The sequence below is a fragment of the Marmota marmota genome, unplaced genomic scaffold (genome assembly GCF_001458135.2).
Source record: "Marmota marmota marmota unplaced genomic scaffold, marMar, whole genome shotgun sequence".
Classification (NCBI taxonomy): Eukaryota; Metazoa; Chordata; class Mammalia; order Rodentia; family Sciuridae; genus Marmota; species Marmota marmota.
This window is the reverse complement of record NW_025999900.1, coordinates 66250218-66262727: the sequence shown is the minus strand read 5'-3', so window position 1 is coordinate 66262727 and position 12510 is coordinate 66250218. Positions and strand designations below refer to the sequence as shown.

At 45.0% G+C, this 12510-nt stretch overlaps 2 protein-coding genes and 1 non-coding gene across 16 annotated transcripts in view; 1 reads left to right on the top strand and 2 right to left on the bottom strand.

Annotated features, from left to right (window-relative positions):
- The window catches only part of Znf839 (zinc finger protein 839), a 20117-nt gene extending 19152 nt beyond the window's left edge, over window positions 1–965 (bottom strand). The window contains exon 1 of one of the 3 annotated variants that reach the window (XM_048799376.1): window positions 293–965. In XM_048799376.1, the coding sequence (XP_048655333.1) occupies window positions 293–301 (9 nt within the window). In that variant the 5' untranslated portion in view covers window positions 302–965. The remainder of the gene's footprint in view (window positions 1–292) is intronic. The other 2 variants (XM_048799373.1, XM_048799375.1) reach the window with 2 other exon arrangements.
- A 201-nt stretch (window positions 966–1166) lies between these two features.
- Window positions 1167–1240, bottom strand: Trnai-aau. The gene has a single exon. It is a non-coding gene; the product is annotated as a tRNA-Ile (tRNA).
- Window positions 1241–9523: 8283 nt separating this feature from the next.
- Mok (MOK protein kinase) overlaps window positions 9524–12510 on the top strand; it is a 54515-nt gene continuing 51528 nt past the window's right edge. For 2 of the 12 annotated variants that reach the window (XM_048799359.1, XM_048799358.1), the window contains exons 1-2: window positions 9579–9749; window positions 11195–11335. In XM_048799359.1, coding sequence (XP_048655316.1) covers window positions 11323–11335 — 13 coding nt within the window. In that variant the 5' untranslated portion in view covers window positions 9579–9749; window positions 11195–11322. The other 10 variants (XM_048799366.1, XM_048799356.1, XM_048799364.1 and 7 more) reach the window with 9 other exon arrangements.

Genomic DNA, 12510 nt, shown 5'->3' with positions numbered 1-12510 from the left:
CTTTTTTTTTTTTTTTTTTTTTGTATTTTATTTAGAGACAGTGTCTCACTGAGTTGCTTAGGGCCTCCCTAAATTGCTGAGGCTGACTTTGAATTCGGATCCCCCAGCCTCGGCCTCCTACAAGCCGCTGAGATTACAGGCTAGCACCACCGTGCCCAGCTCCTTGGGTTATTGTCACTGATTAGTTTGCCCACATGAAGCTCCTGACATATTACACAAAGCACAGGCTAGAAGCATTAGCTGCCCCAAGGCTCCCTTGCTGATTACCAGACTCACAATAAAGAAAACATACTTCACCCATGACAGAAGATGAGAAGCATGTGAACTTCAGTAGGAGTCCAGAACCAGATCTCGTCTCAGTGCTGGGCGTCACTCCGCGCTGCGACCCTGGCCTAATCCAGCACCGTGCATATGCATTCCTAGGTGTGCACAGGTGTTCCAGCTGTCAGCAGCCGCGGGTTCTTCTAATCTGCTGGCATTGACTGCATCCACGCCTTTGACTTCGTCCTGAGCACTTAACCAAGGGCTTAAGCCTTTGGTCTGTGAACTTGGGCCTTGTTTGGACCAGAGGTTCACACATATTTGAGAAAAGAATGAACGATGGTGGAGACGTTTTCGCGGCGATGCTTTGGAAAAAGCCCTGATATGAAATGGCATCGCCCTAGGAACCTGGCTATGGTTGAACTGAACACACCTGCCAAGCCGGAGACAGGCTGCAGTGAGAAATGCACCCGCTGCCCTGCGGTTGAGATTTGGGCTCTCTTTACTGTGGCCGTTCATTCCGTGAGCCTCTGGAAGGCGTGACTTCCAGACCTGGACCGTCCACCACCAGAACTCGGAAACGGAGGTCCGCACAATAGGGACCGCCAGGCGGCGCCGTCCGAGGGCCTCTGTCTCCGCACGCAGCACCTCCAGACGAGCTGGAGCCTCGGGACAGCCACGGTCCCTGGAACGCATCCGGAAACGGAGGCTGCGGATGGCTGCAGGCAGGCCCCAGGGACTTCCGCAACGCGCGCGGCCCGGGCGGAACTGGGTCGACTTCCCAGCTGAGTCCGGAAAATGATGTCCGGAAAGATGCAGCTGCACGCTGGGCCTCGAAAATAAAAGAGTGACTCAAAGACATCATTTCAGAAATGTTTCTAAAAAAAAAAAAAAAAAAGCACTCGTGGCCCGTACGGGGATCGAACCCGCGACCTTGGCGTTATTAGCACCACGCTCTAACCAACTGAGCTAACCGGCCACTCGCATTTCACTGGCTGCCCTGACGCCTAGAAGGTTTGGCAGCGCTCTGGCGCCGCTAGGCTGAGTGCCCGCGCAGTGTCCGCGCCGGCTGCGCCCCTGCTCCAATGGGACCCGGCCGCGGGAGCGAGAAAACCAGACCGGGGCTGGGGAGGCGGCTGTCTACATCAGCGAGGCCTCCGCAGGCAGGATGGAGACGTGGCTGGGGAGTAAGCCTTTCGAATATTTCACTTCGATGCTGTTTTTATCACCTGAGAACCCTTGCCAGGAAGCTCCCGGCATGCAGAGCCTTTAGCTAAATCAAACTTGGAAAATACGGAGAGCCGGGTTAAGGACAGAAGAACCCTCGGGTTCCCCGCCGTCCATCAAACCAGAGCCTCTGGGGTCTTGGCTTCCTTCCTGCCAGTCTTTTAATTGTAGAGGTGTCGTTTAAAAGATGTTTTGAATCCAAAGCCTTACTTGAAAGAATATCATTTTATGTTGTTTTTTTTTTTCTACTTAATATTCTATCATAAGTATATCCCTAAGTAATTGCAGGTGTCACTAATTTATTTTTTGTTCATCTTTTGAGACAGGGTCTCGCTTGAACTTGGCTGGCCTCCACCTCAGCCTCCTAGTAGCTGGGATCACAGGGCCAATGTCAGTTTGTATGGTTCCTCTTGGGGATGCAGAGCCCTTGCCTAGCTTGTGTGAGGCCCTGAGTTCAGTCTCCAGTCCTGGGGGTCGGGGGAGTTCTTCAGCACAGAGTTTCATTGAATAGATAAAACATAGCTTTCCCGTTTTTATCTTATTTTTTAAAAATGCATCCTGCACGCGCTAGACAGTTCAACTCTCTACCACCGAGCCACAACCCCAGCCCCCTTTTATTTATTTATTTATTTATTTTGATACCAGGGATTGAACCCAGAGGCACTTAACCACTGCCTTGAAAATATTGGCTAGTCTGACTTTGAACTCTCCATCCTCCTGCCTCAGGGCCACTGGGATTGATGAGCCACCTTGCCCTGCCTTTTGTGTGTGTGTGTGGTGCTGGGAATTGAACCCCGGGACTTGTGCGTGAAAGGCAAGCACTCTACCAACTGAGCTATATCCCAGTCCCATGCTTCTCTTCTTCTTCTTTTTTTTAAATTAATATATAATTTACTTTTTTAAAAAATTGTAGATGGACACAATATCTTTATTTTATCTATTTTTTTTTTAAATATGGTGCTGAGGATCGAACCCAGTGCCTCAGGCATTCGAGGCACGCACTTACCACTGAACCACAACCCCAGCCCTCTTCTTTTCTTTTTAATGCTGGAAAAAATATTTTCAATTTGCCTTCTTGTTAATGGAATACATCACATGATACAAGGTACAAGGGTTGAAATAGCTAAGAGGTAGCAAGGGGATAGGGTCTGTATACCAGGGGAAAAACAGGGTAGAGACAGCGATGGGAAGAGGACTCCACCATGTCCACTCCTGGCCCATGCGTCCTGGGGCCTCCTGGTTGCTGAAGAGCCTCACCTGGGGCGCTGCTGTGGCTCAGGCTCCCAGAGTGCAGGAAGGGAGCCAGGTTCACATTGTCCACTCCTCTCCTCTGACTTCTCCAATAAACTGCAACTGCTGCACGTTCACCTGCCTGATGAAAGAAGAAGAACCAAAATCCAGCTGATTCACAGACCTTATTGAAAGGATGTTACATAGTTCACCCCTCCATGAGGAAGTCTAGAGGACTGGTTTTAGAAAAGCAGTCAGTCGGTCCACACATACTCATCAAGCTTGGCAGTGCTGTCTCCAGGCATCAGCTTAGAAAAGACAGATGTGACCAACAACAGAGAAGCTGAGGTGCCAGATTGATTACATGAGCCATGGTGGGAGGCTGGGCCAGTTTTCTGAAGTCTGTGACATTTGTGTTCCAAACAAGGATGCAGTGGGCCCCACAGTGATAGGACCCTTCCCATGAGAGCTTCATCCTGGCTTAGGCTACATTCCCCGAGCCTCACACACCATCTGGCATAGTGCTGCTCCAGAAATAGGAGCCAACCCAGAAGCCCAGCAATACCAGTAAAACCTGAATCCACCTTGCCTGCGTTGGAGTTCCTCTAGCTCACTGGACAACTCCAGTTTACGTGTGCCCTTGATTCACACATGGCTGAGGCTCATTGGGGCGAGTCAGGACCACATCCTCCAAGTGTCCTAGATGATGCCCCTGAACCATTCCAAAGATGACATTTTGTAGCTCCCCCCCCACCTGCATAAAAATACTAACACAGGAAGTATTTATCCCCAGCAGGTGTTTTGGTTTTTTTCTTTTATGGGTCCCCTCGCACCCCCGAGACTGGAAACTGAATATTTCTGGAAAGTGCCACTTGTTGGTCCTGTTAGTTTACTGATTAGTTAGCCTAACCATGTTCTTAGTGACACATGTCCTGTTATTGTTGGGAAGTACCAACTAGCTCTGTGTTACTCTCTTTTAATTGTGAAGCTCCAATAGAATGTTTCCACTCAAAAACTAAAAATAAATAGTCAAATGCATGAATTTAAAAGTCACCTTAATTTTATGTATTTTGAGATGGGGCAATATCTCCCTGCGTTGCCCAGGCTGGTCTCAAAGAGATACTCCTACCTCAGCCTCCCAAGTAGATGGGATTACCAGCCCTCACAACGGTGCCAAACCCATTTTACATTTTAAAACGAAGTCAGATTAAGCCATTTCTCTTTTCCACCTCGCTTTCCTTCCAGGCCAGCAAATAAAAATGCAGGAAGCCCACCGAATCCCACATAAACAATGAAGCATTGTTCGCAATATTTGGGACATGCTTATCCTGAAACAGTACGGAAATAGTACTGTATTGTGCCTGGCAACCCCATGCGCCGGGGAACAGTGGGTTGAAAGACCAGCCTAACCCTCGGCTTTCCTTTCTGCGCACCCGCACGGCTGCTCGGTTCCCTCTGCTGCAGCCCCGCGCCCTGCTCCACTCTGCCTCCGGCCTCGCTTGCCGGCCTCCCGCGTCACCGAGTCCGGATTTGCCCCCCTGGGCAGGACGGCGGTCCTGGTGGCCCTGATGACCGCATTTTAACTTAATTACCTCGTGAACACCCCCTTCCCGTGAAGGGCATATCAGACACTGGCTCAGGCCTTCTACGTCTCCCATAACATTCGCCTTCATTTCTTCTGTTACTAAAGCTTCAACTTGCAAAACAGGTTTAACATTGAATTTCTCAACAACTCTTCTATTTATAAATTAAATAAATAAGAAATGCCATTAGGCCGAGCGCCACCTGTAATCCCAGCAGCTCGGGAGGCTGAGGCCGGAGGATGGCGAGTTCAAGGCCAGCCTCAGTAACTTATAGAGGCCCAAAGCAACTCAGAAGACCCTGTATCTAAATAAAATATAAAAATGGGCTGGGGATGTGGTTCAGTGGCTAAGTGTCCTGGATTCAATCCCTGGTATCAAAAAATTAAAAATGGCATTAAATGTTTAAAATATGCATATGCTCTAAATATTTACGAATTTGGTAAGTGGTACTGGGGATCAAACTCTAGTGCTTGTGAGGCAAGCACTTGACACTGAGCTACACACCAGCCCCTGATTTTAAGTTCTTAAAACACTAAATGATGCTTTTTGAAAATTGAAGTGTTATATTTAAGAAAAATAAAACAAATATATAATTTTAAGCCATATAGTACTAAAAGCTTATGATGAAGAACATTCGTCCAGCCCATCCCCTCCCTGTCACCGTCCAGCTCCTACAGGTAACCATTGTGAGCGTTGATTTCTTCTGCCTTTTCCTCCCATAAATCTAAGTAATATGATTATACTATTTTTTTTTTCAATTTTAGACACTATCTGTCAAGTTCATTTTATACAAATTAGGTCATAGTTCTTTTTCCAACATTTTCCCAACTCACATGTACTCCCCTTTCCTATGATTTTCGAATAATAATACCATTAATTTTTTAGCCAAATCAGTATTCAGTATTTATATTGTTGTTTCTATAAACACTGTTCCCAACTGAGCCACAAGGTTTACTATAATTACATTTCTTTCTGACAAAGAACTGTTTGTGTTCCTCTGGGTTTACTTTGCTAATTTCCTTTTTCTTTTTAAAATTTTTTATACATTTATTTTTTTAAGAGAGAGAGAATTTTTTAATATTTATTTTTTAATTTTCAGTGGACACAACATCTTTGTTTTTTTAATGTGGTGCTGAGGATCAAACCCAGTGCCCTGCACATGCCAGGTGAGCGCGCTACCGCTTGAGCCACATCCCCAGCCCTATATCTTTATTTTATTTATTTATTTTTATGTGGTGCTGAGGGTCACTGAAAGTTCGGAGTCCTGCACATCTGAACACAATTTTTCTTCTACCCTCCCACTTGGCCAATAACTAGAGAACTTTAGAACAGAGATCCCTCAGCAGCAGAAAGCCACACTTTATCTTCTATGTCCAGTCCAATGAGATGTCCCAATTGGGACTTCCAGTGCTGGAACCCGGGTTTTTAGATATATCTAGGTTTTCTCTTTCAACACTGTTTAGAACTTCTCACTATCCCCTGTGCTCTGAAATGTCATAAGTGCACCTTGGTGTGGATCTTTAATTCCTGTGTCCTAGGTGACTAGAGTAGTGCTGGGCCATAATAGGTGCTCAGTAAATACTGGTGAAAAAACATCAAACTCCACATTCTGGCCATTCCTCAGGCCTTTCTACTCAGAAATGTCCCTGTCCACTCTAGAAACACTTTTTTTTAACATTTTATTTTATTTTTTAATGTTTATTTTTTAGTTTTTGGCAGACACAACATCTTTGTTTGTATGTGGTGCTGAGGATCGAACCCGGGCCGCACGCATGCCAGGAGAGCACGCTACCGCTTGAGCCACATCCCCAGCCCTCTAGAAACACTTTTGTGAAGAATGTTTCTGATGGAGATTTCATAATCTATATTTTTTCTTTTTCTGGGATGCTATTCTTCAGAGGTCAGATATGAGTTGATGCTTTGATTTTCCTCACTCTTCCATCAGCCAGATCTCTTTTGTTTATCTCCTGAACAATTCCCATGAACTACCTAAACTACCTTCCTACTTTCTTTCTACACTTTTTTTGTGTTGACTATGGATCCAGGGGCACATAGATGGAGACAATAGAACTTCCAATCATAAAGTTGAATTCTGAGGGAAAAAATTGAAAGGAAAACAAAAATAAATCCAGAAACAAAAATGCTTCATTATACAATATGTACATGTCAAACTGTTAGATCATACAAAAGAAAAATAGAGAAACAGAAGGATTTTTCAGATGTTGCTTCTAATTTGCTTCAACAAATTGGTTGATTCCAGAAACCAGATGACTTTAAAAATTTCTTTTCTTAAGGTAGGATATTCTCCCCCCTCTTACTGCTTTTCAGTGACTTCCAATTACTACTCCTCCTATTATTATTATTATTATTATTATTATTATTATTATTATTTTGGTACTGGGGTATTTAACCACTGAGCCACATCTCCAGCCCTTTTTGGGTGGGGGGTACCAGGGATTGAACTCAGGGGCACTTGACACTGAGCCATATTTTATATAGAGACAGGGTCTCACTGAGTTGCTTAGCGCCTCACTATTGCCGAGGCAGGTTTTGAACTTGAGATCCTCCTGTCTCAGCCTCCCAAGCTGCTGGGATTAAAGGCATGTGCCACCACGCCTGGTTCCATTCCTTTTAAATTTTTATTTTTGAGACAGAATCTCACTAAGATGTTGAGACTGTCACCTAAATTGATCAGACTAGGACTTCTGATCTTCTTTCCGTAGCCTCCCAAGTCTCTGGGATTACAGGTGTGGATCACTGCATCCAGCTGTCCTTTGACATTTTTCTAGTGTCAAAAGATAAATTCACAACATACTTAGTTATAGGTTGAATTGGATTTTGTTCCAGATTCAAGAATTGGGGCAGCCTCCATTCTTCAAAACAGATTGAGAGCTCCCACTATGCAAAAACAGAACCATGGGTTTTATTAGGTGGTAACAGAACAATAGAAAGAAAGCTGATGGGTTAGTGTCAAGTTGTATTATTTTGGCAGGAGTGAAAGCAAAGCTGACTTGGGTAGACTGGATCTCCTGTTTGGGGGAAAAACTAGTGTGTTTTGGGATCTATTTGCTTAAATTTTCAGTTTGATGGTGGCATTTAGCACGAGTGACTCCATTTTGGTTTGGTCTGGTTTGTTGTGGGCTAGTGTGGAAGCTCCTCCCAAAATGATGGCCTCCCATAGTTTATATATATATATATATATATATATATATTTTTATACCTTTATTTTATTTACTTTTATGTGGTGCTGGGGATCGAACCCAATGCCTCACCCATGCTAGGTAAGCGCTCTACCATTGAGCCAAAACTCAGCCCCTCCAATAGTTTTTTAACACTACTAATTTTTTTTAACCATAAAAAAAATTTAAGCCAGGTGTCGTAGCACATGCCTTTAATCTGAGCTACTTGGGAAGCTGAGGAGAGGATCTGAATTTCAAGGCAATAAATTAAAAAGGACTGGAGGTGTAGCTCAGTGGTAGAGGGCCTCTAGGTTCAATGCACAGTACCACACCCACACACACACAGAATATTTTAAGATTTTTGTATTATATGTTTCAAATCAGTTTTTCCGAATGTTGTCTTAATCTTATAGATAATAGCCAGTGTCCACACCGGAGTGGAGAAGAGGGAATTTGTGTACAGACTTTTCTATATGTTGGTAGAATATTGCTGGTGAGTGATTTTCTACATTTAAATTGTGAATGCCTTTTAACCTATTAACTCCTATCAAAGCAATCACATGAATGTTTAAAGATATGTACAAGGATAGTTTCTGGTCTTGTTTGTAATTGTGAAAAATAAAGCATTTTTAGGGAAAAATTATATCATGTAATATAACACACCTGTTAAAAAGCATAGGTTAGGGGCTGGGGCTGGGGCTGAGCGGTAGCACACTTACCTGGCATGTGTGAGGCACTGGATTAGATAGATTCTCAGTACCACATATAAATAAATATCAACAATTTTTTTAAAAAAATTTAAAAAGCGTAGGATAGCTCTCTATGTGCCAATATTGAAAGGTGACTAGCCAGTCACATGTCATATGACTGTAATCCCAGTAACTCTGGAGACTGAAGCAGAAGGATCACAGGTTTCAGGCCAGCCACGGCAACTTGGCAAGACCCTGTCTCAAAATGAAAAAATTAAAATTAGAAAAAGTCTGGGGATGTAATGGTAAAGCGCCCCTAGGTTCAATCCTCAGAACCCCAAACAAACTCAGAGTGACTATAATATATTAAATGAAAAAAAGAAAACTATAGAAGAATATGTATGATTTATCTATGGTTTTCAATTATGGGAAAATTTGTCCAAATACATAATCAGAAATTATGTATTTGGACAAGAAGACGCCTCTCAACTATTGTCGGTCTCCTTTTCTGAGGAGGAGAGAGAATGAGATGAAGGAAAGAACTTTGAAAGTATTTCTTCAAATTTTATACATTCCTTTTCTTTATTCTCCTTGCTTCTTTTCTTCTCCGATTCTTTCAAATCAGCACATTTTACTTCTTTACTCTCAGAAAAGAGGGACGCCGATCTCCCGCAGTAGTGGTAGGGATAACCTGGCTCTTCACCTGTCGCGGGTCGCATCTGCACGTAGGTCCCCCCTAGATGCATGCAGCTTTACCACAGAATGCGAGTTTCGAGAAGTCCGCCACCTCGCCTACCTGTGCTCCTTCATGTCCCCCCTTCTCCAGCAACAGCGCTGGCAAAAGAAACGTTTGCTCAATTAAAAAAGAAAAAACGAGCTCTGTGGTAGAGCACTTGCCTAGCATGCGTGAGGGAGTGGTTCAATCCTCAGCACCACATAAAAATAAACAAATAAAACAGAGGCATTCTGTCCATCTACAACTACAAGAAAAAAAGAAAGAAAGAGAGAAAGAGAGGGAGGGAGGGAGGGAGAGAGAGAAAGAAAGAAAGAAAGAAAAAGAAAAAAAAAAAAGAAAAACGTACAAATTCATTGGGTAATCTCTCGTACCAGACCGGTAGATGCTCAACTGCGGGATGAGGTTGCAAAGAAGAGGTGTCATTTAAAGTCATATTTCTCGAGCCAGTAGAAGTTGCAGGATCTCTTCCGCGTTTCAGGCTCGGAATTGCTGAGTGACGGCCGGGAGACTCCAGCCCGCGAGGGTTTAAATTTGAAGCGGCGGCGGCGGCGGTCGCTAAGCAACCACGCAGAGGAGGCGGGCCGCATTGCACATGCGTATGAGGGCAGGCTTCTGCGCACGCGCGGCTCCACCTCGGGGGCGGTCAGGGCCGACGGTTGCCAGGGTGACAAGGATACAATATGGCGGCTGTATCCTAACGCTCTTGGGCAAGGGGCCATCGCGGAGGTCCCAGCACAGGATCCCGCCTGAGGGAGAGGAGGGCAGGTGCCGGCCTTCCTGCCCGTGTCTTTTCCGCGCAGGGTCGGCCAGGGGTTGTCGCCGACTTCCGCGCGCAGGATGAAGAGTGAGTGAGCCGGGAGGGCCGGGGCGGCGCGCCGGGCCGGGCCGTTCTGGGGGCTGGGCGGGCGAGTGCCGCTCCGCTCCGGCGCCGGGCGGTGCAGGCCGGAGGTGCGGGAGCCGGGTTTTCAGAGCCGCGCCGGGCGAGGTTCCGTTTCTGAACGTTCCGGGTGGCCGTGGGCGCTCGCAGCCGGCGCCCTGCCAGGGTGACGTGCTCGGCTTGCAGTTGCCGGACCTGGGCGTGCGTTTCATTTTTGGGGTCGAGCAGTAGTGTTTCTATAGCAGCTGGGTTCACAGGAACTTAGAAGCATCCTTTTAGTGAAATTAGAAACGGTTACTTAGAAGTTGGGAAGTGGGCCTCATCCTAGAAAAGGGGTAAAAAAAAGTTTGCCCGCGTTGGGTTTGTGGATCGTGGCCAATCTGCGGCCAGCAGCGCGGTTCGCTGTCGTGTTCAGCATCACTATTCAGGTATTGTCGTTTATGGCTGTCAGCCAGAGGCGCATACAAGTCCAGCCTCCTTTGCTGTTTCAAGTTGGAACTATGCTAGTTATATTAAACCTGCATTGTATCCTAATTGTTTTTTGTGAATGCTGTAAATTGCACAATATATTTAAACATATCCGTCTTGCCTCATACACTCTTCTTGCCGCACTCCAAGAAGTGACTTCTCTTTTCAGTTTCCTAAATATGTGCGCGCGTGTGTGTGTGTGTGTGTGTGTGTATAAATATGTATCTATCCCTCTCAATGTTAGCTGGTGTGGTGGAGCACATCTCTAATCCCAGCAACCCTGGAGGCTGAAGCTGGAGGATCTAAAGTTCAAGACCAGTCTCTGCAAATTCCGGAAACCCTAAGCAACTTAGGCTGTGTCTAAAAAGAAAAAAAAAATGAATAAAAAGAACTGGGGGTGTGGTTCAGTGGCTAAGCACCCTGGTTTCAATTCCTGACACCAAAATATAAATAAAGAAAAAATAAAATAAAGAAAAAAACCCCTAATGTTAGTAACTACATATAGGCATATATATATATGAGTATATAAAGTACATATGTATGGGCTGGGGTTGTGGCTCAGTGGTAGAGCACTCACCTAGCATGTGTGAGGCCCTGGGCACCACATAAAGATAAATAAATAAGGGTATTGTGTCCATCTACAACTAAAAAATATTTTTTAAAGTATATATATAATTTGCATTTTATGTTTTATGCCCTAAAGGGGCTGAACCACTGAGCTAAATCTCCAGCCCTTTTTTAAATTTTTGAATTTTGGGATAGGGTCCTGTATTGCAGAGGCTGTCCTGGAACTCCCAATTCTCCTGCCTAAGCCTCCAGAGTAGTTGGGATTACCTATGTGTGCCCCCACCCTGGCTCATCTCAGATGGTCATTTTGGTAGCTTTCAGTTATTTGGTTTAGTGATAACATCTTTTCCCTTTCTTTCTTCTGTCTTAAAATCCAGTCCGAGAGTTCATGCAGCCTCTCATTCTGGTTTAAGACCTGATCATGAATGAAATGTTTTACAAGTAGTTAACAGTGGAGAGAACATTTCAGAACAGAAAATCACAGAGACGGAATCATAGAAGCAGAATGAACAGGAAAAGTGAGTAATGGTGCAAGTTGGACCCATAGCATGGGGTCAGAATACACCTGGGCATGCTAGATTATCATGTTGGTCTTTAATTTTTGGATTTTCCAGGTATTCTTTCTTATTGTTTTCTAGGCAGTGCTCACATGTGTAGGGATGCTTTGATCAGTCTGTAGTGTATTGCTGTCCTTCTCCTTTTTTTTTTTTTTAAATATTTATTTATTTATTTATTTATTTAAGTTCTCGGCAGACACAACATCTTTGTTTGTATGTGGTGCTGAGGATCGAACCCGGGCCGCACGCATGCCAGGCGACGTGCTACCGCTTGAGCCACATCCCCAGCCCAGTCCTTCTCCTTTTTGTTTTGGATCATTTGTGTAGCAGGGAGCAAGCAGTTAATGCTGTGTGTTAGGGTCTGTAAACAAGTCAAGATGGCGCCTGGCATTTTGCCAGAGGGAGTGGTTTGTGAAGTAACGCCAGGGAGCCATTAAGTGTGGAGCTTCCTTACTGGTTGACTGCTGTATCTCGTTTATGTTAGTTAAGATAAGCTGTGTGGAATGTATGTATACCCCTCCTGTCCTACAATAAAGGGCTCCCACTCCTGCTGTATCAATCTACACAAGTTGCTCATCACCCCCCCCACCACCACTGCGGCAGCTGTGTAATTGTTGAAGCTGAGCAGACATGATGTCAGCTTGGGGCCAGTCTCTGACCTTTCTTTATCATCTTGGTTTTCTTTTCTAGGTATGTATCACTAAGCAAATCATCCCAACTTAGGGACTTAACAACACATTTTTCTTATGGTTCTGTGGGTTGCCTCCACTCAACGAGGCAGCTCTCACTGGGAGTCTCATGAATTTGTAGTCATGATAGATGGTGGCTGGAGTTGAAGTCATCTTGAAAGTCTCATTCACTTGTCTGGCAGATGATGCTGGTGGTTCTCTGGGACCACAGCCTGGGCTGTCAGAACCCTACAGGAGGTCTCTCCTTGTGGCTTGGGCTTCCTCACATCATGGCAGTTGAGTTCTGGGTGTATATCCCAAGAGTAGGAAGTGGAAGTGGGCAGCTGTCTGAATGGTGACCCACACCTGTAGTGAGGCTGAGGCAGGAGGATACTTGAGCTCACAAGTTTGCAACCAGTCTGGTCAACATACTGAGACCCACCTCAAAAAAAAAAAAAAAAAAAAAGA